The sequence below is a fragment of the Blennius ocellaris genome (genome assembly GCF_963422515.1).
Source record: "Blennius ocellaris genome assembly, chromosome: 21".
Taxonomy (NCBI): domain Eukaryota; kingdom Metazoa; phylum Chordata; class Actinopteri; order Blenniiformes; family Blenniidae; genus Blennius; species Blennius ocellaris.
In genome coordinates, this window is record NC_137670.1 from 2120701 (window position 1) to 2142262 (window position 21562).

General features: G+C 48.2%; 2 protein-coding genes across 5 annotated transcripts; both read right to left on the minus strand.

Annotated features, from left to right (window-relative positions):
• Nucleotides 1-1207: 1207 nt before the first annotated feature.
• Nucleotides 1208-8192, minus strand: arf2b (ARF GTPase 2b). 3 transcript variants are annotated; one of them, XM_080516848.1, is made up of 5 exons: nt 8107-8192; nt 5412-5566; nt 4789-4899; nt 3283-3407; nt 1208-3035 (listed from the first exon to the last, which is right to left on the minus strand). In XM_080516848.1, the coding sequence occupies exons 2-5, from the start codon at nt 5557-5559 to the stop codon at nt 2874-2876; spliced, it is 546 nt and encodes a 181-aa protein (XP_080372974.1). In that variant the 5' UTR covers nt 5560-5566; nt 8107-8192; the 3' UTR covers nt 1208-2873. The 3 variants fall into 3 exon arrangements, with proteins under 3 accessions (XP_080372974.1, XP_080372975.1, XP_080372976.1); XM_080516849.1 differs by having other exon boundaries at nt 8041-8161; XM_080516850.1 differs by lacking the exon at nt 8107-8192 and adding an exon at nt 7789-7918.
• A 1473-nt stretch (nt 8193-9665) lies between these two features.
• map3k14b (mitogen-activated protein kinase kinase kinase 14b) lies at nt 9666-19356 on the minus strand. Of its 2 annotated transcripts, none has more exons than XM_080517069.1 (14): nt 19236-19356; nt 18102-18416; nt 17760-17835; nt 16980-17649; nt 16105-16369; nt 15899-16027; nt 15113-15217; nt 14164-14327; nt 13933-14083; nt 12274-12810; nt 11750-11856; nt 11537-11657; nt 10991-11091; nt 9666-10802 (listed from the first exon to the last, which is right to left on the minus strand). In XM_080517069.1, the coding sequence occupies exons 2-14, from the start codon at nt 18397-18399 to the stop codon at nt 10638-10640; spliced, it is 2889 nt and encodes a 962-aa protein (XP_080373195.1). In that variant the 5' UTR covers nt 18400-18416; nt 19236-19356; the 3' UTR covers nt 9666-10637. The 2 variants fall into 2 exon arrangements, with proteins under 2 accessions (XP_080373195.1, XP_080373196.1); XM_080517070.1 differs by lacking the exon at nt 19236-19356 and adding an exon at nt 19110-19142.
• Nucleotides 19357-21562: the final 2206 nt, after the last annotated feature.

The following is a 21562-nucleotide window of genomic DNA, read 5'->3' on the forward strand; positions in this document are numbered from 1 at the left end:
AAAAGTTTTGAAAGTTTACAAAAATGTGGTAATTCATGAATTTTATGTTATTTTTCCCTTCTTTATATTGAAGCTTCTCGTTTTAAATCTTATTAAAACTGTTTAAGCCAATTTTGTGGACATTTTTGTGACTATGTAATTGTATGCTTCTATTTATATAATGCTTCATTTTAGGATTTTTAGTTTATTTTTGTATTTTGCATATTTAATGTGTTTTTGGTCGTTTTGTGTTCCTTTGTGATTGTTGCTGGTTGTTCCGTGTCTCTAGTGTCATTTTGACGCCGTTTCCTATTCAATGCTCCAGACTGTTTGCTTTTCTTCAGAATTTGATCGTTAAATGTCTTTTTAGTGACGTTCCTTTGCTGTAATTGTGTGATTTTTTTGGCTTTGTTTGTATTCATTGTCGATCTTTGTTGGTTTGTAGCTTAGTTTCCTGTTTAGATAGATAGATAGTTTAGCGTGCTGCAGAGAATCACTGTTGTACATGCAGTTGTTTTTCTTTACTTTTGAGGTCCTTGTTGGTCTGTCTGCTGCATGTCGTCTTTTTCAAGTCTGGGAGGATTATTATCCCTTTCATATATCAATGAGCTGATATATATATTTGGATATTTCATGTAGCTTTTTAGCCTTTACTTCTTTTATCACATGAACTCAGTGAGGTTCCCACGTCTGGACGTGTTGACAGTTTGAAATATATAAACATCTATTCATATTCCCTTTCAAGGAAGGTTCATCTTACAGTTGTTTCTTCTCTGAGACCGTTTATGACACGAATGAACCAGTTAAACCGAGTAAACATGGAGCTCTGGCAGAGGATGTCTCCGTCTACAGGCGAAAACCTGCAACGACAGGACAAACTTGTTTTTCTATGTGTGTGTGTGGTGAGATCATCAGCTCAGTGCCAGTTACATATTTACAGACTGATTCAATGAACCAGGAAACATGAAAGCTGCTGTGTCAAACCAACTTATTTGACTTTTCTTATTTACATTGTCAGAAAAAGCTCCATCAAACATGTTTAAAGAGAAAATGTTGCTTTTTGAGGGTTTTTTTCTTCTTCAAATGTCTTAAAGGCGCATTTTTGATGTCAATGGTCAAAATACCACAGATGTTGATTTTGAATACTATCGTACTACAGGCCAGCGATACCAACAATAAAAGTGTAGAAGTCAAAGTCGGCGTGCAGTTGAAGAGACGAGCTGCGGCGTTTGGATCAAATCATGTTTATTAATGTGTTGAGGAACTCCCCACAGAAACAGTTTACAGGGGAACGTACAGATTTACAATCATCCTTGACGGAAGTGCCGGCTTGAAGCCCCGTGGCGGCCCCCGCCGAGGACGCCCGCCCTCCCACAGGAGCCGGGACACACCCAGACGGTGGTTTGATTTATCCCCCTGCACGTCTGGACCGACTGCTCACCTTTAAAGAGCCTTCAGGTTTTCTCGCTTTTCTTTTCTTTTTCTTATTCTTTTGGTGCCAATCCTTCGTCCCAACCAGAAAGAGAACGAGACGGGTGGAACGCGTCACGAGTCGGGACTGTCAACCGTTGGTGAGGAGAAAATAAAGACCTACTTTTCCTTCCATGTAGAGGATTTGTCTCACTGCTCGGATGCATTTGGTTCAGCAGTCACAGTACAAATAGAAACGCTAGAAACTAGTTACAGAAAACAAAGTGGGAGCATCTGAAGGAATGAACACGTGAAGCGGGGGGGGGGGGGGGGGGGGGGGGATTTTGGGAGGGGTGGGTGAGGGGGAGGGACACCAAGAGGGAGTCGCCTCCACAATCTAATTTACTGAAACTTCTGGAAGGAGCAGAGCTGCACTCTGACAGGAGGAGGAATTTGATTGGTTCTCAGATTGTTGTGCTTCACGGTCTGGCAGGGTGGAGGAGGAAGAGGAGGAGGAGGAAGAAGACACGGAGGAGGAAGTGGAGGAAGAGGAAGAAGAGGGGGAAGAATTGAAGGAGTAGTAAGCGGAAGGAGAAAGGTAGTGTTCACTGGAGAAACCATCGCTAAGAAGAATCTGTTATATTCCAATAATATTAATAATAATAATAATAATAATATAATAAACAAACAGCATGATTTTCAGATGACACCAGAATGACCGAGGATGGCGAATCGTCTACGCATTTTATTTCTCCTGGTTTTGCTTTGTCTTTTTTTTTTTGTTTTTTTGTTTTTTTGAGTTGCGTCGACCTGATACAGGTTAAGATGCAATTTACTGAATCTCTTACTGGAGGTTTGAGGTTGGAGATGAAAAACAGAGGTTAAAACGAGCGTCTAGTCTACAGCGGGGGGTGCGGGGGGGGGGATATAATCCTAATTACTGTGTACGACTACTACTACAGGGGAGGGGAAGGGGGGGGGGGGGGCACCCTGGCTCTTTCTTTGCCTTATGAAAACCATGCTTCCTCTGGAGGGGGGGGGGGGGGGCGTGCAGGACTGAGTGTGGGGGTGGGGGGGGGGGGCTGAGTTTGGGGCTTGAAATCCAGACTGCTGATTCCACAGGAGGTGTGTAAAAGGCACGCCAGGGTCACTCCCAATCCCAGCCAGCACACACACGAGAGACGCCGTCACACCCACACACACTCACTGAATACACACACACACACACGCACACCCACAAGCAGCACAGGCGAGAGCCCCCAGAGTACTGAGGGAGGAGGGGAGGGAGGGAGGGAGGAGGAGGAGGGCAGGAGGAATGAGAGAAGAGGGTGAGATGGAGCGCAGGGGCCTGCTGGGTCCGGTGCTGCCGCTGTGTTGAAACAGAGAGAAACAAAAAGAAGAAAAAAAAAAAAAAAAACAAAAGGAAAAAACAAAAAAACAAAACAACCAACGAAACAAAAAGTAAAGAAAAGTGGTGGAATGGATCATTTCTGGTTCTTCAGCTGGTTGGAGAGCCAGTCGAGGCCTTCGTACAAGCCGTCGCCGCTGGTGGCGCAGGTGGCCTGGATGTACCAGCTGCGCTGGCGCAGGGCGTGCAGACCCAGCTTGTCTGTGATCTCTGCCGCGTTCATGGCGTTGGGGAGATCCTGGGGGGAAGGAGAATCTCAAACTTAAATCTCAAACTGTCGCCAGCAGGCGTCAGCGTTTTACGGAGAAACGTCTTTACAGAACAGTTAAAACAATCCCGACGGTGGCGCTTCTGCAGCCGAATCTTTTTTAAATATTCATAAAACCTCCGGGGAAAAAAACGGTGATTAATTTGCATCCGGGTGCAGGTTTTACTGTGCGCGACACTCCGTTTCCACGGCAACGTGCGTCTCCGTCAAGACTCACCTGTTTATTTGCGAAGACGAGCAGCACGGCGTCTCTGAGCTCGTCCTCGGCGAGCATTCTGGCCAGCTCCTCCCTCGCCTCGTTCACTCGCTCTCTGTCGTTACTGTCCACCACGAAGATGAGCCCTGCGCAAACACACACACGCACGCACACACACACTCAGTTACTCTGCTTCCTTTAAATCAGGAGTCAAACCCGGAAGTCGCAGGTCTGATCACAGAAAAACAAGGAAGCAACGTCACATAATTAACTTCGTTCTCCATTTAAAAGCCAGAAATAGTCCCATTATTGGTTATTTTAAATAAACTGAATCTCTGAAGTCTGAAGAAAACAACCCTGATGGAGCACAACTGTATTTTAAATTATCAGTGAAATGTTTAAAAATGTTCCCTCATGCTGATCTGCTGCCTCAAAGTTTAACGTCTCGGTGTTACGATTCTTATTCTAACGAAACACAGAGGAGGAACAGCAGCTGAATTAAACTATTAATCCCCACAAACATTAAGAGAAGGGTTGTGTGTTAATGCAGATATAAAGATTTAAAGTCAACTAAATGTTTGGTGTATTAAAACGAGCAGTGTCAATCAAATAAAGCGGAAATCCCGATTTAATTTGATAGATTGTGGCTCAAACTGCTGAAGTGAATGAAAAGCAGCAGCAGTGATCTGCGGCGGCGTCTCGTCGTCACGGCGGTAAATTAAACATGCGAGACATCAAGACACGTCGCCGCAGCTTGAAACTTGAAACGTGAAGCGAAATGAGTGAGCGATCCAGACTGGAGACGTTTCCTTGTGGCCTTCGGCTGGAGGAGCAAACAGGATGTTTGAGTGTCTGCCGGCGAGGTCACGTGACCCGGCTTGGAAGCCGCTGCCGCGTCTTTATGCGACACGCAGGCGGACAGTTTGACGAGAAGGAAGCGCGAGGATCCGTCTGGCGACAACGAACTAAACACGTGTGAGAGAAAACTCTGCAATCTGAACCTGCTGGATCCAGACATAATAGTAAATATAGTAAAAGAACCTGTTAGTAAAGTAACTAAAACCTGGAGGTGGTTCTAACTGTAACTGAAGCTCGTCACTGCGCTGCAAAATAAATCACTTCTCAACAAGCCTCCTTCAGTCAACATGTGATGACATCTTTGATGTTTGCTGATGATCTTCAATATCCAGTCAAACTAAATAACCGTTATTGTCGCCTGAGAAAAAAGTAAATGAAATATAGTGAATGCTTTTCAAGCCTTGTGGAGATCAAGTCACTCTGTGAAGCCACACGGGTTTTAGTTAACTGAAGACGCTCAGTCTTGAAGCAGCAGGTCTGAGGGACGAGCGGTGACTTAGTGCCGCTGAGCCGGGCGGGAAACACAAAGAATCATTTAACCTGAACTTCCTCCAGGTACTGATCTCACTCGGTGAGTCACCGGATCGTCCGTTTGCGTCTCGGCGACGCCACCTACAGGCCACCGGGAGCCCCCCGCACCGATGATGATGATGATGATAAAAGTCTCACCTTGAGTGTTCTGGAAGTAGTGGCGCCACAGCGGCCTGATTTTGTCCTGACCGCCCACGTCCCACACTGTGAAGCTGATGTTCTTGTACTCTACAGTCTCAACGTTAAAACCTGCAAAGAGCAGCAGAGACGAGTTACTGACAAGAAACAAGGCTGCGGGACGGAGAAGGAACATTTCAACACTGAACACAAGCTTATGTAAACTGTTGTCACACATTAATATAGACGGTTGTCGCCTGTAATGAAGTTGCGCATCGTGGATAAACGGTTTGGAGATTTTGGTGCGAGATGCTTAAAACGAAGAGGAAAACCAGAGAAAGACACTGAGTTTTCCTCTGCAGGAGGGAGAGAAAGAATTAATCCACTAATTCACTGTGTGAACGTGTCAAACAAAACCTTTATAAAGCATCTCAACACGAACTGAAAGGTTTCCAATAGTCATTTCAGCCATAGAAATCCCCATTTAAACTGAAGTGGGGATCAATTGAATTCTTGAAATTTCAGCATTAGAAGTCTTCTGTTAAGATTTGTTAAGACTCTTCACTTCCAATGCTAAAATATGTTCGATATGCCTTTTGGACGAACATTAAATGTTTGAAGCAGGTTGGAGTGTGGATCCGTACCGATGGTGGGAATGGTGGTGACGATCTCTCCGAGCTTCAGTTTATATAGGATCGTTGTTTTTCCGGCGGCGTCCAGCCCGACCATGAGAATCCTCATCTCCTTCTTGCCGAACAGGCCTTTGAATAAGTTTGCGAATATATTCCCCATGGTGAAGCTGTGGAGGCAGCGAGACGGACGTTTGAGAGTCTTTCACAACAAGAAGACAAAGACGGGAACAATCGTCAACCTGAGTCTGAAGACTTTCTGCTTCAATTATGAAGACTCGTTAGCTGTGGGTTGAAGGCCAAAACAAAAAGGGAGGAATTTCAAAGACACAAAAATAAAAATATATCTCCACAATTTGCAAAGAACGATTCAGTTTCCAGTGAGAACAATCAAGTGATTGATTATTGATGGAGCGCCGGTGTTTGGTTTTACAGACCAATTTAATTAAGGACATTGACGCCGAGCTGAAAATGATCCACATTATCCATACTGGACCTTTAGAGGATTTAAATCATAGATGAAGCTCACAGCTGAGACGCGGGAGTTTGTATTTGCGCAAGAAAAAAACGGAATGAGCCAGAACTTTGTATGTTTTAGCATCTTCTGTTGCTCTGTACGTTTTTAGAAGGAATAGTTGACATTTTCACCATTTAAAAGTCTCAACATCTGCAAGATTCACAGAGAAATGATGTAAATAAAGCCTCACCGACGTTGCTTTTAACAGCTGCTTGGCAAAATGAGGGTAAAAAAAAACAACTGCCGCAAACTTTGTTTTTTAGGAAGTGAGTAACAGTGAATCTGGATCTTTTTCTACATACGACAGTTTGTGTCCCAAATCAGAAACACAGTATTTTTCCACTTTATTCACAACGAACTGCCGAGAGAGAATTCAAAGGGAATAATTTGACTGTTTGAGAGATGAAAGGTTTGGTGTTGAGGAGAGAAAAGTGAGAGAACAGGTGCAGGGTCCACCTGGAAGGGAGAGGAAACAGGAAACAAGTAAACCAGTAGAAACTGGTCCAGGACAAGAGACGCAACCGGATATCAGGTTACAGGAATCAGCACGAGGGAAACTACGGCGGGATTAAACAAAATGCGTCGATTCAAAGTGCAAGTCTGGAGTTAAATAGCATCATCTTTACAAACTGCGTGATGTTTTCACACACCACAACTGACAAAGTGCTTAAATTTCACGTTTAAGGAATGAATGAATCCTGTCAAGTGACACAGATTTACTATTAAGGCAGAGCAGAGCAGCATGTACATGTTCAACCGCCCTTGAGCCAATAGAAGGTGAAACGCTGGAGCCGATCCCAGCTGCCACTGGACAAAGGACAGGTAACATCCTGGTCAGATCACCTGTCCTCCTGCCTCACCTGAGCACCGCACATCAGCCACCAACACAACAAGACACGGTTTGATTCCTGTTGAAGCAAGATGGGCCATAAAAACTATATGTTCAAGGCTGACCCCTGTAAAATATATATATCCAGTGTCACTCAAAACTTAATAAAGGAATAAAAACACTTTATAGGATAACATGCATATCAAATGGATAATTGTTGAAACACAACCTTAAGGTGTGACACTTTTTTTTAAAGTGGCTCTAATTAATATTAATTAGCCCCCCTTATAATAGATTATTTGACTTTCTGTCTCTATGGGATTTATATACTTAAAATAATACCAAATATATCAACTCTGCGGTGGAAAGCATTTAAAACCAGACTCAAATTCACCATTTCCAGGTAAATATGTCCGATGTTAAGGGTTAGAAGGATCTCTGCGCAAATAACGACTCCATCATCGCTCAAATATTGAACATTCTGCTAAATTAATGGGTTGAATAAACAGGTTTGTTAAACGAGTGCGGGCTGGATAAGCCGGTGTGCTCCGGGAGGGCTGAACAAGCAGGAGGACCCCGGTGGGATGTTTACTCTCCTGCAGGGAGAACAAACGCTTTCAGGTGAGGGCGACACCTTTACCAGGCGGCCCGGACCTTCCACTTCAACCCAGCGCATCGCCTGCGCGATAAACGTGTTCGCTTCACGGCCTCCGAAGAGGCGATTCTCCCGGTGAAATGAGCGATAAACCGGTGTGAGCGGAGGCCTCGGTTAACCGGATGAAGTGAACCGATCAGCCGATAAAACAGGCCTGGTCCGGCCGGGGGGGCTGCGCTCCGCGGCGGGGTGAAGCGAGCCGTCACGAGCACGCATAACCCGGACAGGCGGCGGACGGTGACGGCCGGGGGAGTGTCGGCGTGACTTGGGCTTTCAAAGCCCCGGTTCCGCCCGGTTTCCGGGGCAGCGAGGTTAGGAGGCTTCAAATTATATGCCCTAAGGGCGGCTAGCTGGTTAGCCTTCTAGCGGTTAGCCTCCAGCGAGCTCCTACCCCACTCCGCGGGGCCTCTTCCCGCCTGCGGGCCCGGTCCTGCGCCGCGTACGACGGCGCGCGGTCGAGCCAGCGGCCGTCGAGCCGTTCGGCCCGGTTCTCTCCCGGTTCGGCTCCGCCGCGGAACCGGGGGAAGGCTGCTCGCCGTCGCTGACATCCGTTAGCTAAATGCCGCGTCACAGTAACGGATAGAACACCGTGACGTCACATTAAACGCCGAATAACCCGGGCGATTCTCACCGGGAGACTAACCTCGAAGCCCTGTGGACGTTACCCGGTGGAGAGCGGCGGTCGAGGCGGTTTCTCGTCGTGTTTTACCTCTTTTAAGACGGCTTCTCGATCTTTCCGTTATCTCTCACTGCCGCTCCAAAATGGCGTCTTGCGCAACCAGGGAGACACCGGCGTACGGAACGCTTCCACTACCGCCCCGCGGCCAATCACAGAGCGCGTGGTGTGACTGAAGGCCCGCCTCCTGGAGTCTGTCGTCCAACCACAGCGCGCATGGTTTGACTTTGAGCCCGCCTCCGTGCGCCTCTCGTCCAATCAGGGCAGCCGCTGCAGGGCCCCGTGCACCGGGAACAAAATGTCGAGGAAGTGGAGAGAGGAAAGTTTGCTCGTTTCTCCTTCAGAGGATTATGAACCACAGTGTTCCTGATATCTACCAAATCTTTCCTCTCACTGCCCAGGCGACCTCTGGTGACTCCAGGGTGTTTCCTCAGGGGCCCAGAGGAGAGGATGGCCCTCGAATGTTCACACCTGCAAAGTCACAGAGTGCAGCTAAAGGACAAAAACTGATTAAAACCGGCAGACACAACTTCTGAAACGTGTCCGGAAGCAGGTTGATTCAAATTAAAAGCAATGAGCAGTTTGTCAGGTCTGCTCGAGCTTCTTCAAAGTGTTTTATGAAGGTTCATGTGACCTGTCCCAAGCTTGGTTGGTTGGTCGAGCGGTCTCTCAATTGGAATGTTGTAGGTTCAATTCCTAAGTTTGCCTGTCGATCTGCACGCAGAAGAGTCCTTGGGCAAGACACTGAACCCCAAACTGCTCCCATTTGAGTCACAGTGCCTTGCGTGGCTCCAGTGGGACATGAATGTGTGTGAATGGGTGAGTGTGATGAAGAAAGACGCTCTCTAAGTGAAGCCCATTCACCATTTGTACATTTCCTGCATTATACCAACTATTCCGACAGCCCGTGTCGTCTATTCGTGGACCCTTTTTTTTTTTTCTCGTGTTGAGAGTCCACGAATGACAAACAGCCGTTTGGCAGTTAGCAGGAGTTGCTCGCTGGTTTTCTGAGCCGCTGAGCTGATGTGTTTATTCAAGAATTATTGTGTTGACAATAGGAGGAGCTGTTCGTGTCACATTCCTCACGCGGCAGAGCGCCACGGGAAAAGTGTCAGCGGGGAGGTCAGAAAGGCCGCCGTCTCGATCTCAAGACAAAAAAAAACACTCGCCTCCAACGTTTCGGAGTTTGAAACACACTCTTTCCTTCCAAATGAATGTCTTGAATATTTCATGCTCCACCCATTCTCTGTGGCGCAATTAAATGCTCGCTGAGGGATTATTTCTTAATAACGGAGCCTGTGATCTATTTTTGTGAGCCACGCCTGCAGGTAAATTCCCGTCTCGCACATTGTGGGTGGAGTGATACCTATTGTTGAGCAATGCTTGGCACAATACCGTGAAGTTAACGGTTCAGTTGCTCTCTAATAAGACTCGCGCATGTTGTCATCAAAATAAGAGCATATTGTCAGTGATATTGACCAACATCCGTCATTTTCAGGGCCTTGAGGGAATAGAACAAAGACACCAAATCGTGGACAGTTTGCAGTTTCTTAACATCTGTAATATTCTTTTTCTAAAATGTGACAAACAGCCAAGTATTGATTTTTATTAAAACACAAAACCTTCCAACTTCTTAGTTCAGTAAAAATTGACATGACACAAAAGAATTTAATGCAAAACCATCAGAACTGTCTCACATTAGTCGGTTTCACAGACTTTATAACAAGTTTTACTGTCAAAGTAAAGCCAGCACACAGATCAGAACGAGACGTTTGATTAAAAAAAAAAACTAAAGGAAATGTGGAATCTAAACGAAAATGACTTCTTTTAGAGTTGGACAAACGGTGTGAATTTGACTTTAGGCCGACTATAAGTCACACCGGTCAGAAAATACGTCGTGAAGAGGAAGAAAACATCCAGATGTGAAAACGACACTCGTTTGTTCACATCCAGATGTAAGTGTAGATGATTCGGGTCCAGCCGCTGTTCCAGAACCTTCTGAGAATCGGTTCCTCAGCTTCATCCGGGAAACAGTTTCTTTTCTCCAGATCTTTGGCGTTGGTCACATACAGTCGTGACGGAGTGTTTATGTGGGACTGTAGCAACATTCTGCTGCCATACAGTGACACCTAGTGGTCTATGATGGTATGTGATATTCTCAATATAAGTCACATGACCAGCCAAGCGAGTAAAAACGGTGCAATTTAAAGTCCGGAACACGAGGCACTCGGTTGCAATTAAAAACTATTATTTATTCATGATTTTCTCGGTCGTTCAGCTTATTTCGTGTTCTTGTTGCTTTGCGGAGACGGTTCCTCATCTGAACCACACTGAAGTCCTGGTCGATGTTAAAGAAGCTTCGCTCGTCGGCGGGCAGACAAACGTTATTCCCTCCCGCAGTTGGAATAATTAGGCAGAAGTTGGATGTGTAGACCAGCACATCGTAGCGCGCCGCTCAGGTCCCGTTCCTGCAGATGGAGGCGCTGCTGCGTCGTTGGGTTCCGCTCGGGGGAGACGGTTTGACGACCCTCCATCGGGATCGCCCGATGGAGGAAGGTCCGGCCTCAGTCTCGTCGCTCCAGCTTGCCGTCCTGGACTCTCCACCTCCAGCGCTGACATCGGTCTGGAGCGGGAACGCAGCGGAGCCACAAGCCCGACTGCTTGATCTCCTGCTCCAAGGCCACCGGCTTCCTGTCCAGGGTCTCCAGCGTGAAGGCCTTCCCCGAGACCTGAGAGGGAACGGGGTCAGAGTCAACGTTCCGCCTCGCCGCTGCTTCGATCAGACAAGACGACCCAGAGCACCTCTCGCACGTTTCGCTCTTTCATTTCCGCGTTTTCTAAGGGAGCGACTTCACGATGCGATCAATCACACAGCAGCCCCACAGAAACCGTCTCGAGGCGACGCCGGGTTTCCCACCTGGTCGCTGATTCCGATGGCGACGTGTCCCACTTTGACCCGCCGCCGCTCGCGGATCCTCAGACACTCGCCCTGAACGTTCTCGATCCAGATGTCAACGCCTGCAAACGTCACAGATATCAAAATGCATCGTTTGTCGTTGAGATGGCAGAACTGATAAATACCAGAATAACGTATCAATGAAATATAAATAAATAAATATATTTATATATATAAATATAAATTCAAATATTTTAGTTTGTTTTAGTGTGAGCAGGTATGAATAAATCCTAAAAACTATTCTATATTCGATTCAAGTCTTTCGACAGAAATGGAACAAGTTGATAGTTTTCAAGTTAAATAAGGAATTTCAACATTACCGTATTTCCCAGAGTATAAGTGACACATTTTTGTTGTTGTTGTTTGGCGGTCATGAGACTTACTTACATCAAAATATACATACGTGTAAATCCTGCTCATTAGATGACATTTATAATCCACAGCGTTGGAACGTTAAACTGAGAATCTGTGCGATTGTGGTCAATCAGCTGTTTCTGTTCCCCTCACCCTCGACGCGGTACGAAGACGTCTGATTGGCCGAAGCCGTCCACTCCAGGCGTGAATCTGTCTGGCTGTTGCAGGAGGAGAAGACGCCGGAGCTCAGGTCGTCGGAGGATCGGTCCGAGTCCTGAAAGCAGCAGCAGAAGACCTTTGGTCGTTTGTTTTTTTTTTGTTGATGATGATAACCGGCGTCACGGCGCCGCCGTCGCTCGGTCTCACCGTCTCCGACGCGTCCAGCTGGGACGACCCCGAGCAGCTGAAACAGGACGGGGGGTCGTCTCGAGGCTCGGGGGACGGGGTCTGCATCGCGGTGCCCAGAGCTACATCTGATGGGGGGACGGTCAATACTGTTAGCAGGCGTAGCTCAGCTGCTGTTCACTGTTAGCTATAGCATTAGCATGAACCCAAAAATCTGTTACCGTTTCAACAAACTCCTGTTTACCAAATGAACAGAATTTTCAGTGCAGGTGAATCTAAAAACACGTCATTCCATTTAAAAAGTTAGAGACGAGTGAAAATCACAAACTTTACAGACGATCTGTTTCAAAGTGAAAGATTTACACGATATAACAGCATAAAATCAGTAACGTCTCGATGTTTGTGCATTAACTGGATCCAAAAGAAGAAATAATTTGCTATAGTTGTCTTAATGTTGATCAAGTTGAAATGAGTCACACTGGATTTCTTGCAGATTTGAACTGAAACTCGATGGTGGACATTCTCGTGCCGTTTGTCCGTCTCACCGTCTCGAAGCCCCTCCAGCTCCTCCTCCGATCCCCACGACGCCTCCGTCACCAGCTGGCCTTTGTTCAGGAGAGGGAAAAGTCCCCGGAGAGCTCGGAGATACTCTGTGGACTCCAACGAGTCCCAGTCTTCGTCCCAGTCTTCGTCCCCGTCCTCGTCCTCGTCCTCCCCTTCCTCCTCCCAGTCCCCCTCGTAGTCCCGCTCAGTCTCCAGCCACTCCTCCTCCTCCTCCCCCTTGTAGATGTCCACCTCCGAGTCCGACCCGCTCGCCCAGTCTTCTGCGGTGAACTCGTCCCTCAGAGATTTGGGCTCCGAGTCGCAGTCCCCCGTCACGTCGTCGGTCTCCGGGTCCGAGTCCTCGTCCACCGCGGTGGTCCTCCAGGGACTCACCCAGTTCATGGCCGGCGCCGAGGCGGCAGGGGACGCTACGTTTGGGTGGACGGGGGTCAAAGAACCAGGGGCGTCTTCGTTCTGGGACCGGATGCGACGCAGCGTCTCGCAGGCGGCGCCGACGGAGCCGAGACTCAAACCTCCAACTGTGGAGGAAAGACGGAAGGTCAAAGGAAGAAGAGCCACAACAGGACCGAAGAACTGCAGCGGAGCTCCTCTGGGCTCCGTCCTGGGTCCAGTGGTATTTACATTAACACGCCGTCTCCTTTCTCTGGTACTAAAACTAGTACTAATACTAATAATATTAATATCTTAACTCCTTTAGGAAGCCTCCTAACACCTTCCTTAACTCCTTTAGGAAGCCTCCTAATACTTTCCTTAACTCCTTTAGGAAGCCTCCTAACACCTTTCCTTAACTCCTTTAGGAAGCCTCCTAACACCTTTCCTTAACTCCTTTAAGAAGCCTCCTAACACCTTCCCTTAACTCCTATAGGAAGCCTCCTAACACCTTTCCTTAACTCCTTTAGGAAGCCTCCTAACACTTTCCTTAACTCCTTTAGGAAGCCTCCTAACACCTTTCCTTAACTCCTTTAGGAAGCCTCCTAACACCTTTCCTTAACTCCTTTAAGAAGCCTCCTAACACCTTCCCTTAACTCCTATAGGAAGCCTCCTAACACCTTCCCTTAACTCCTTTAGGAAGCCTCCTAACACCTTCCCTTAACTCCTATAGGAAGCCTCCTAACACCTTTCCTTAACTCCTTTAGGAAGCGTCCTAACACCTTTCCTTAACTCCTTTAGGAAGCCTCCTAACACCTTTCCTTAACTCCTTTAGGAGGCCTCCTAACACCTTAGGAAGCTTCCTAACACCTTTCTTTAACTCCTTTAGGAAGCCTCCTAACACCTTCCCTTAACTCCTTTAGGAAGCCTCCTAACACCTTCCCTTAACTCCTTTAGGAAGCCTCCTAACACCTTTCCTTAACTCCTTTAGGAAGCCTCCTAACACCTTTCCTTAACTGCTTTAGGAAGCCTCCTAACACCTTTCCTGAACTCCTTTAGGAAGCCTCCTAACACCTTAGGAAGCCTCCTAACACCTTTCCTTAACTCCTTTAGGAAGCCTCCTAACACCTTCCCTTAACCCCGTGACATCATTAATGGGTTTAAGGAAAAGTGGCTAGGAAAGGAGTGAGGAGGGACTGGCGCCCCCTGTCTCACGGACTCCTTCAGTGTGACGGTGGATAACGCTGCCCCCTAGTGGTGAATGTGTGGACCTGCTCTGAGGGCCTTGGTGGTCTTCCTCTGGAGCTCGCCCGCCGTCGCTCGTCTCTCCGGGTCTTTCTGGAGTCCGGCTCTGAACACTTTGGCGGTGAAGTTGTTGCAGTTGGACGGGACCTCCCAGAGGGGGGGCGGCTCGTTGGCGATCTGGCGGACCAGAGGAGAGAGTGAGGGGGAGGAGTTCTGCCCCCTGGAGGGCGGAGGAGGGCGTGGTGAACGGGGCTGACCTGCAGGCACAGCGGGTGGCAGTAGAAGCGAGTCCAGGGCTGGTGTCCGTTCAGCATGTGCAGCAGCATGCAGCAGCTGCTCCACACGTCGGCTCTGGCGCTCAGCCGGTCGCCCCGGGCAACCTCGGGGGCCATGTGGGTCTCTGTACCCACGAACCCAGGACCTGGACCGGAGCACACAGTCCACGTCCGTCAGGGGACACCTGAGACGCCTCAAGACTCACTCAGCTCCGTTTATATGGTTACAGATTACTTATATATTTACTTCATATTGCATGAGAAACTGTCTTATTTATAAAGTTAAATTGAAGTAAATCCCCCAAAAATTACAATGTAAATAAAAATCCAACAGCAAAAAGTAACTAGTACTATTGTTATTTAAGAAAAGTATTAAAAACTGTCTTAGTTATGAAGTTAAATTGAAGTAAATCCCCAAAAATTACAACATAAATAAAAATCCAACAGTAAAAAGTAACGAATACTATTCTTATTTAAGAAAAGTATTCGAAACTGTCTTATTTATAAAGTTAAATTGAAGTAAATCCCCAAAAATTACAACATAAATAAAAATCCAACAATAAAAAGTAACGAATACTATTCTTATTTAAGAAAAGTATTCGAAACTGTCTTATTTATAAAGTTAAATTGAAGTAAATCCCCAAAAAATTACAACATAAATAAAAATCTAACAGTAAAAAGTAACTAATACTATTCTTATTTAAGAAAAGTACTTTTACTTGTAACTGAGTACAGTTTCTGGACTGTAGTGTCTTTCCATCATGTCTCCTGATGTATTTTAATGAGTTGGTGAATCACATGAATGACTGAGTTTTAGCGTCACCATGAATACGACGTTCATCCTAAATGTGTCTGTACCGCAGTTACTCCCAGTTACTCCCAGTTACTCCCAGTTACTCCCAGTTACTCTGAGTAATCCGGGCAGACTCACCCCTGAAGGCCTCGCTGCTCCGTCCGCTGTCGTCTAAAGTCTGAGCGAGACCGAAGTCGCAGAGGAACGAGTGTCTGCAGTCGGCAGACAGCAGCACGTTGTCCGCTGCAGAGTAATAAAGTAACAGAGTAACAGAGTAATGGAGTAGTTTAACCCATGTTACAGCTCAAGCAGCTCATCTGAGTGCAACATTTAACCAAATAATCAAATTAAAGCATTGAATTGAAATCTCATATTGGCCGATTGGAGAATAAAAATGGGAAATCCTCCAATTACATCAAATTACAATAGAATGATAATAGAAACTTTATTTGTTTTCCACGACATCATTTCTTAATGCTAAATAAGTTTTAGTTGGTTCAAATGTTTCTCTGAAAGTAAAACTCTTAATATCACTGACATTAACTTCTGTGCATCTTAAAATCCATTAAACAGAATTTCATATCTGTTTTTGAATAAAACTGAATTTCAATTACATTTTATTTTTCCACTTAATATTAAAAGTTCAGCCTTCATAATAATATTTTTTTTTAAATTTTTTTAAGATAAATGAATGAATCAGATTTTTTTCTAATTTATTAATTTTTTTAATTAAAAAAAATCAGATTCATTTTCCAGAATTCTTCTTTCTTGATTGTTTTTATTTGATCTGAACTTTATTTAAATCTAAATGAACTTTTTTTTAAATTTTAAGTTCAAATTAAATAAAATCTTTTTTTCTCTTATTGTAGATGTAGATGATGTAGATTGTGACTGAGATTAGACATATCCTCTGGATTAAAGCACCTTTGACGTCGAGGTGCAGCACCTTCCTGTGGTGCAGGTGCTGCAGCGCCCCCAGTGTCTGGTGGAGGTAGTGCAGCGCCAGGTCTTCGGGCAGGCGGCTGGCGTCCTTCAGCAGCTGAGCCAGGCAGGCTGGGGAGGGCAGAAACTCAGATTAATGATCCGGCGGCCTCAGACTCGGGCCGGGTTCCTTCCTTGGTGGGGTTTACCGGGCTTCAGCTCCATGAAGAGGACGACGTTCGGCCCCTCCCTCACGGCGCCGAACAGCTCCACCACGCCGGGGGAGTCCAGGGCGCCCCACGTGCTCACCTCCTCGCCGCTGAACGCCGCCGCCGGGATCTTCTTGGCGGCGCACTTGAAGCCGGAGCGTTCGTCGCGGACGCAGAAGACGTCGCCGTACGAGCCGTTCTGGATGTGCTGCAGGACGCTGTAGTGCTCGCCCTCCCGGTACGCGTCGCCGCTCGGCTGCAGGCGCTTCAACGTACCACCAACAAAAAAACAACAAAAATCACATTAAAACTGTTAAAAAGGAAACGAATCAGGAAGTAGACGGAACCTTTGGTGCAAACTCTGTCGCGGAATTCTGTGGAACCCTTCAGTGGAAGTGTTGCACTGGCAGGGGGCGCTATCGGACAATCGCTGTCACCTATTTTTGAGGCGTTCTGTTGTCATACGGTGACCTCTGATGGTCGCAGCTGGTAAATACCACTTTACTGGGACATGCATGTGACTTTTAACAGACGTCACAAGACCAATCGGACAACGAAAAACAAAGTGTTACTTATAGTCTGGGGAATACGGTAATATGTATAGCAAATCAACTGCAAGACAAAGACATTTTTAAATCATTGATTAAAAGGGATTTAATGTCAATTCAGTACAATGACTTTATATAGAAGAAGAACTAGTTTTTGTAATTGTGACGAAACACGAACTGTTTAACTGTTCAGTTTTCTCGCCACCGTTTGCGTTTACTCCTCTCGGCCACCAGGTGGCTCCACGGCACCGAGGCTCCTTGGATCTCACCAGAACGCGATACGGGAGTGAAGTGAAGGTGGAGTGAACGTCGGTACGGAAGTCTTACGTGGTGGAACAGGATTCCTTCGTTGTTTGGGTTCCTGGTCTTCCAGCCGTTCAGGATCCGTCTGATCAAACCTCGGAAGGCGGCCGAAGCCCAGACCTTCGGGATCTGCGTCACTTTGCCTCTCAGTTCGTCCAGCGCCGTGTCGGACGCCTCCGTGCAGACGGTGGCGGACCGCCGGGCGTCCCCTCCCGGGACGCCCCGCACCCCCTCCGAGGAGTCCGAATCCCAGTCGGGACGGGAAGACGACGCGTCCGTGAGCTCCGAGGACGGACGTGGCGTCCGAACGACACCGGACGAGTCCGACCGGCCGTCGTGAGTGCGGACGGAGTCGCGGCTGCAGTCCGAGTCCCCGGAGCTGGACGGCGTGTCGGCCTCCGACCCCCCGACGCACTCCTCGCCCTCCTCGCCCTCCTCGTACGGCGTGGAGTCGGTGAACTGAAGAGGAGGCGGGATGATGTCCACCGACCCGCCGGCGTCTCCGTCGGTGGACTTGAGCCAGTCCACCTCCTGAACCCACAGGCCCCTGATGACCGGCCGCTGCTCGCCATCCGCCGGGCGCCGCCCCGCCTTCCGCCGCTGCTTCCTCTGGAGGTGGTGATGTGGCGGGACGGTCGGTCCGACCAGGTCCTCGTCAGTGTCGCTCAGGAAGAAGGTTCCTTTACCCGGAGGCCTGCGGGAACACGAGCCGCCAGAACGACGCGGCAGTTAGAACATCAGCATGGTCTCCACCCGTCTCCACCATGTGAGCCCCCCCCCCCCTCGCCCCCTCCCCACCTTTACCTTGGCGTCAGGACGAGCTGCGATAGGGGACATGGACACTGAGTGTTGGACGGACTGAACTCCTGGAAATCTTCTCCTGTGAATGAAAGATCCAATGAGCTAGATCTCTTAACAGTCGCTGTCACTGCAAACTGCTGTTTACTGGACCCAGTCGTCTGACAGCGACGCGGATTAGCATTAGCCTTAGCATGGATCCACAGGCGCGGCAACAGTAGCATTAACCTTTAGCAGTAATGGTTCCTCCTCTAGCTCCCAGATTATAGAGCATCTTCCTCCTCTAACACCAGATTATAGAGCATCTTCCTCCTCTAACACCAGATTATAGAGCGTGGTTCTTCTCACTCTCAGCTTGAGCCACGATGGAGACTCGGGGGTCGTCTCTGGTCGCCGCTCGGCCCTCCGGCGCCACGTGTTTTGCCGTCCCCTGCTGCATGACCAGGCTCAGATGGGGGCCGATGGCCTGGACCAGCAGGTCCTCGTCTTCGTCTTCCTCCTCCTCTTCCTCCTCCTCTTCCTCTCCGCGGTGACCTTCGTCTTTACCGAGGAAGGAGAGCCGCGACTCTCCGGTGACGACGATGAAGGGCGCGTTGGAGTTCATCCTCCTGGGAATGGCCATTTCTGTGTCGGCGCTGCTGTGCATCGATCTGCAGATTAAGCCTGGAGGAGAACGGAGCCGCCAGATTACTGCCAGATTAGCACCAGATTAACTCACCATTGAATGTTTCATTTCACTGAACCACACGGAAAAACATCTCATAGGAGAGCTTCAAGTTCAAACGAAGGATAGAGCCGATATTCTAGGAGCAAAATTAACAATGTTGAAATGTCGACTGAGTGATTGATTGATTGATTGATTGATTGATTGATCGATCAGGTGGAGGCGCCAACATGCAAGGTGGAGGTAGAAACCGCGTTTAAAGAAACAGTAAATTTGATGGTTGTTTGTCCCACAAAGAGTTGCGATTTTCAAACTGTTGTTTAACTTCCTGGTCTCTGTGCTGGTGACAGTTGGGGGGGTGGAGGGGGGTAAGGTGGTGGGTGGGGGTGGGTGGGTTTGCGTAGGCGGTGTGAATGAACGGACACCAGCAGTGGTCCCGGTGAGCAGAGTATAAATAGCCAGCAGAGTATTTTCCACTGCGCCGTCCAGCTGTCAGGGTCTCTCTGCGGCTCCGCTCACCATGTTGACAGCCACTACTGGGGGGTCAAAACAGACCCCCCCCCCCCTCCCCACACACACACACACACACACACACACACACACACACACACACACTCACACATATAGAATAGACTCCCCCCCACAAAGACCAGCCTTTGGTTTGAAACCTGGAATCAGGCGGTTCGTCTCACCTGAACGACTGAAGATCCTCTGCAGACAGTCTGACAGCAGCGCCTCACAACCCCCCCCCCCTCCCAACCCCCCCGACCTGTGACCTCTGACCCCTGGCCCGGCCGTGCAGCGTGACGTCCTCCTACCTTGAGCAGCAGCTCCAACGTTCAGGTGAAGTCCAGCCGGCGCCCAGCAGCCTCCTGCTCTCCGTCCGGCTCGTCTCAGACAAAATCTCCGTCCCCCGGAGGAACGCGCCGGCTCTTCAGCCCCCGCAGGCCTCTGATTGGTCCGCCACATGTGAGGTATGAGGTCTCACACCTCGCCCCCCCCCCCACACCCACCCCCCCAGCACCAGTCTCCAAACACCCCTGCAGATGCCCTCAGTGACTCCTGGATCTGCGTCTGATCCTCCACCTCGTCTGTCTGAACTTCAAAAACAACAAACCCAATAAACCAACTCTTAGAATGAAGAAATCAAACTTTAACCGTCTCTGCAGGTTAAAACTGCCTGGACGTTCAATAACCTGATCAAAATGATCGTTAATCTCTGATTAATCTCATTGTTAGCCTGCTAGCTCCCACGTGCTAACTGGATCATCTCCACCTGCTTTGTGTCTCCAAGGAAGCGGTAGAGCAGCTGTGTCTGTAGACAGAGCGGCTGTATATCGGTAGATAGAGCGGTTGTCTATCGGTAGACAGAGTGGCTGTATATCGTATAGGGCGGCTGTATATCGGTAGATAGAGTGGCTATATATCGGTAGATAGAGTGGATGTATATCGGTAGGTAGAGCGGCTATATACCATAGATAGAGCGGCTGTATATCGGTATATAAAGCGGCTGTATATCGGTAGATAGAGCGGCTGTGTTGGTAGATAGAGCGACTGTATATCGGTAGATAGAGCGACTGTATATCGGTAGATAGAGCGGCTGTATATCGGTAGATAGAGCAGCTATGTATCGGTAGATAGAGCAGCTATGTATCGGTAGATAGAGCGGATGTATATATCGGTAGATAGAGCGGCTGTGTTGATAGATAGAGCGACTGTATCGGTGGATAGAGCGGTCACCTCCCAATCGAAATGTTGCAGGTTCAATACCCATCACTGTCGAAGTCCTTGAGCAAGAACCCAATGTAAGAGTTTGGTGCCTTGCATGGCGACTGCCTCCACCTTCACTAATGTAAAGTGTCTTGGTTCTACTCTCACAATGGAGAAGCTCCATCAGGGAAACCTTGAGTTCAAACCCAGTGGGAGAGGAGGGTCATCAGGGTGGAGGGTCTGTCTCTCTCCCTGGTAACGTCTGAACTCTTCCGGCTCTTCGTCCCTCCAATGGAGAAGGTTCCTGCTCCCAGCTTCTCGTCACTTCGGGGTGGGGGCCGCTGCAGCTGGTGGTGGTGGTGGGGTGTTGGTGGGTGGAGCAGCTAAACATAGACGTGAAAATCCAGGGCGGGGGCTCGTCGGGGCTCCATTCACCTGGTGGAATCACTGAATCAGCAGCGACTCCGGAAGCTTCCCGATCAAAACAAGAGTAAACAATCACCCCGGTGAGACTCGAAGCGTTTCTGCAACAAACGTTCGCTAAAGTTTTTGGCTAAATACTCCGACTTTTAATTAAACTTCAGACGGCAGAAGATGGATTTCATTGTTGAGATGCTCATTTTATAGATCCGTCATCGTTTCCAGTCGGTCGGCTCTGGTCCACTGATCCTTAACACGCAACAAACGGCGATAAATATCTTCAAAGGCTTTGTCCACTGGGTTATTTAGAAGAGAGAGAGAGACAGAGAGAGAGAGAGCGAGAGAGAGAGAGAGACCACACAGACTGGAACATCCCAGTTCTTCCCTTTTCCTGCAAGAATGATCTATTAAAGACCACGAGCTCATCTTTTTTTTTTTTTTTTTAATACTCATTCCCTTTATTATTTGCTGCTCTTTAAGGTAACTCTGCCCAGTGAGGACCCTTGTGCCCCCCCCCCCCCCCCCCCCACACACACACACACACACATTGTAGTGGGTTAATATTTTGCCTCCTGAATTTGATTCCAGCTTTGTTCTTCCGTATGGACTTTAGATTTTCTCCATTTACATTTTTTTTCTAGGTTTAATAAAGCAATAGAAAAGATGTCGTGGCATGAATATGAACCCCCCCCCCCCAATTTGATATGAGTTTGTTTTCCTCAGAAGAGAAGTGTCATGTGTGTGTCTGACCAGCAGGGGGGGCAGCTCATTAGGCTGAAGAGCCTGGGAGAGAGGGAGAGAGGGAGGGAGGGAGGGACCAGCCCCCCTCACAGCTGTTCTCCACCCCACCTCTGTTTATGCCGGTCGTCATAACAACTCTGTGATAGTCAGGTGGTGTGTGTGTGTGTGTGTGTGTGTGTGTGTGTGTGTGTGGGGGGGGGGGGGGGGGGTGTATCTGGAAAGGCCAGAGGAACAGAGGAAGTGTGTGGGAGGGGGTGAACTCACTGCTTTATTA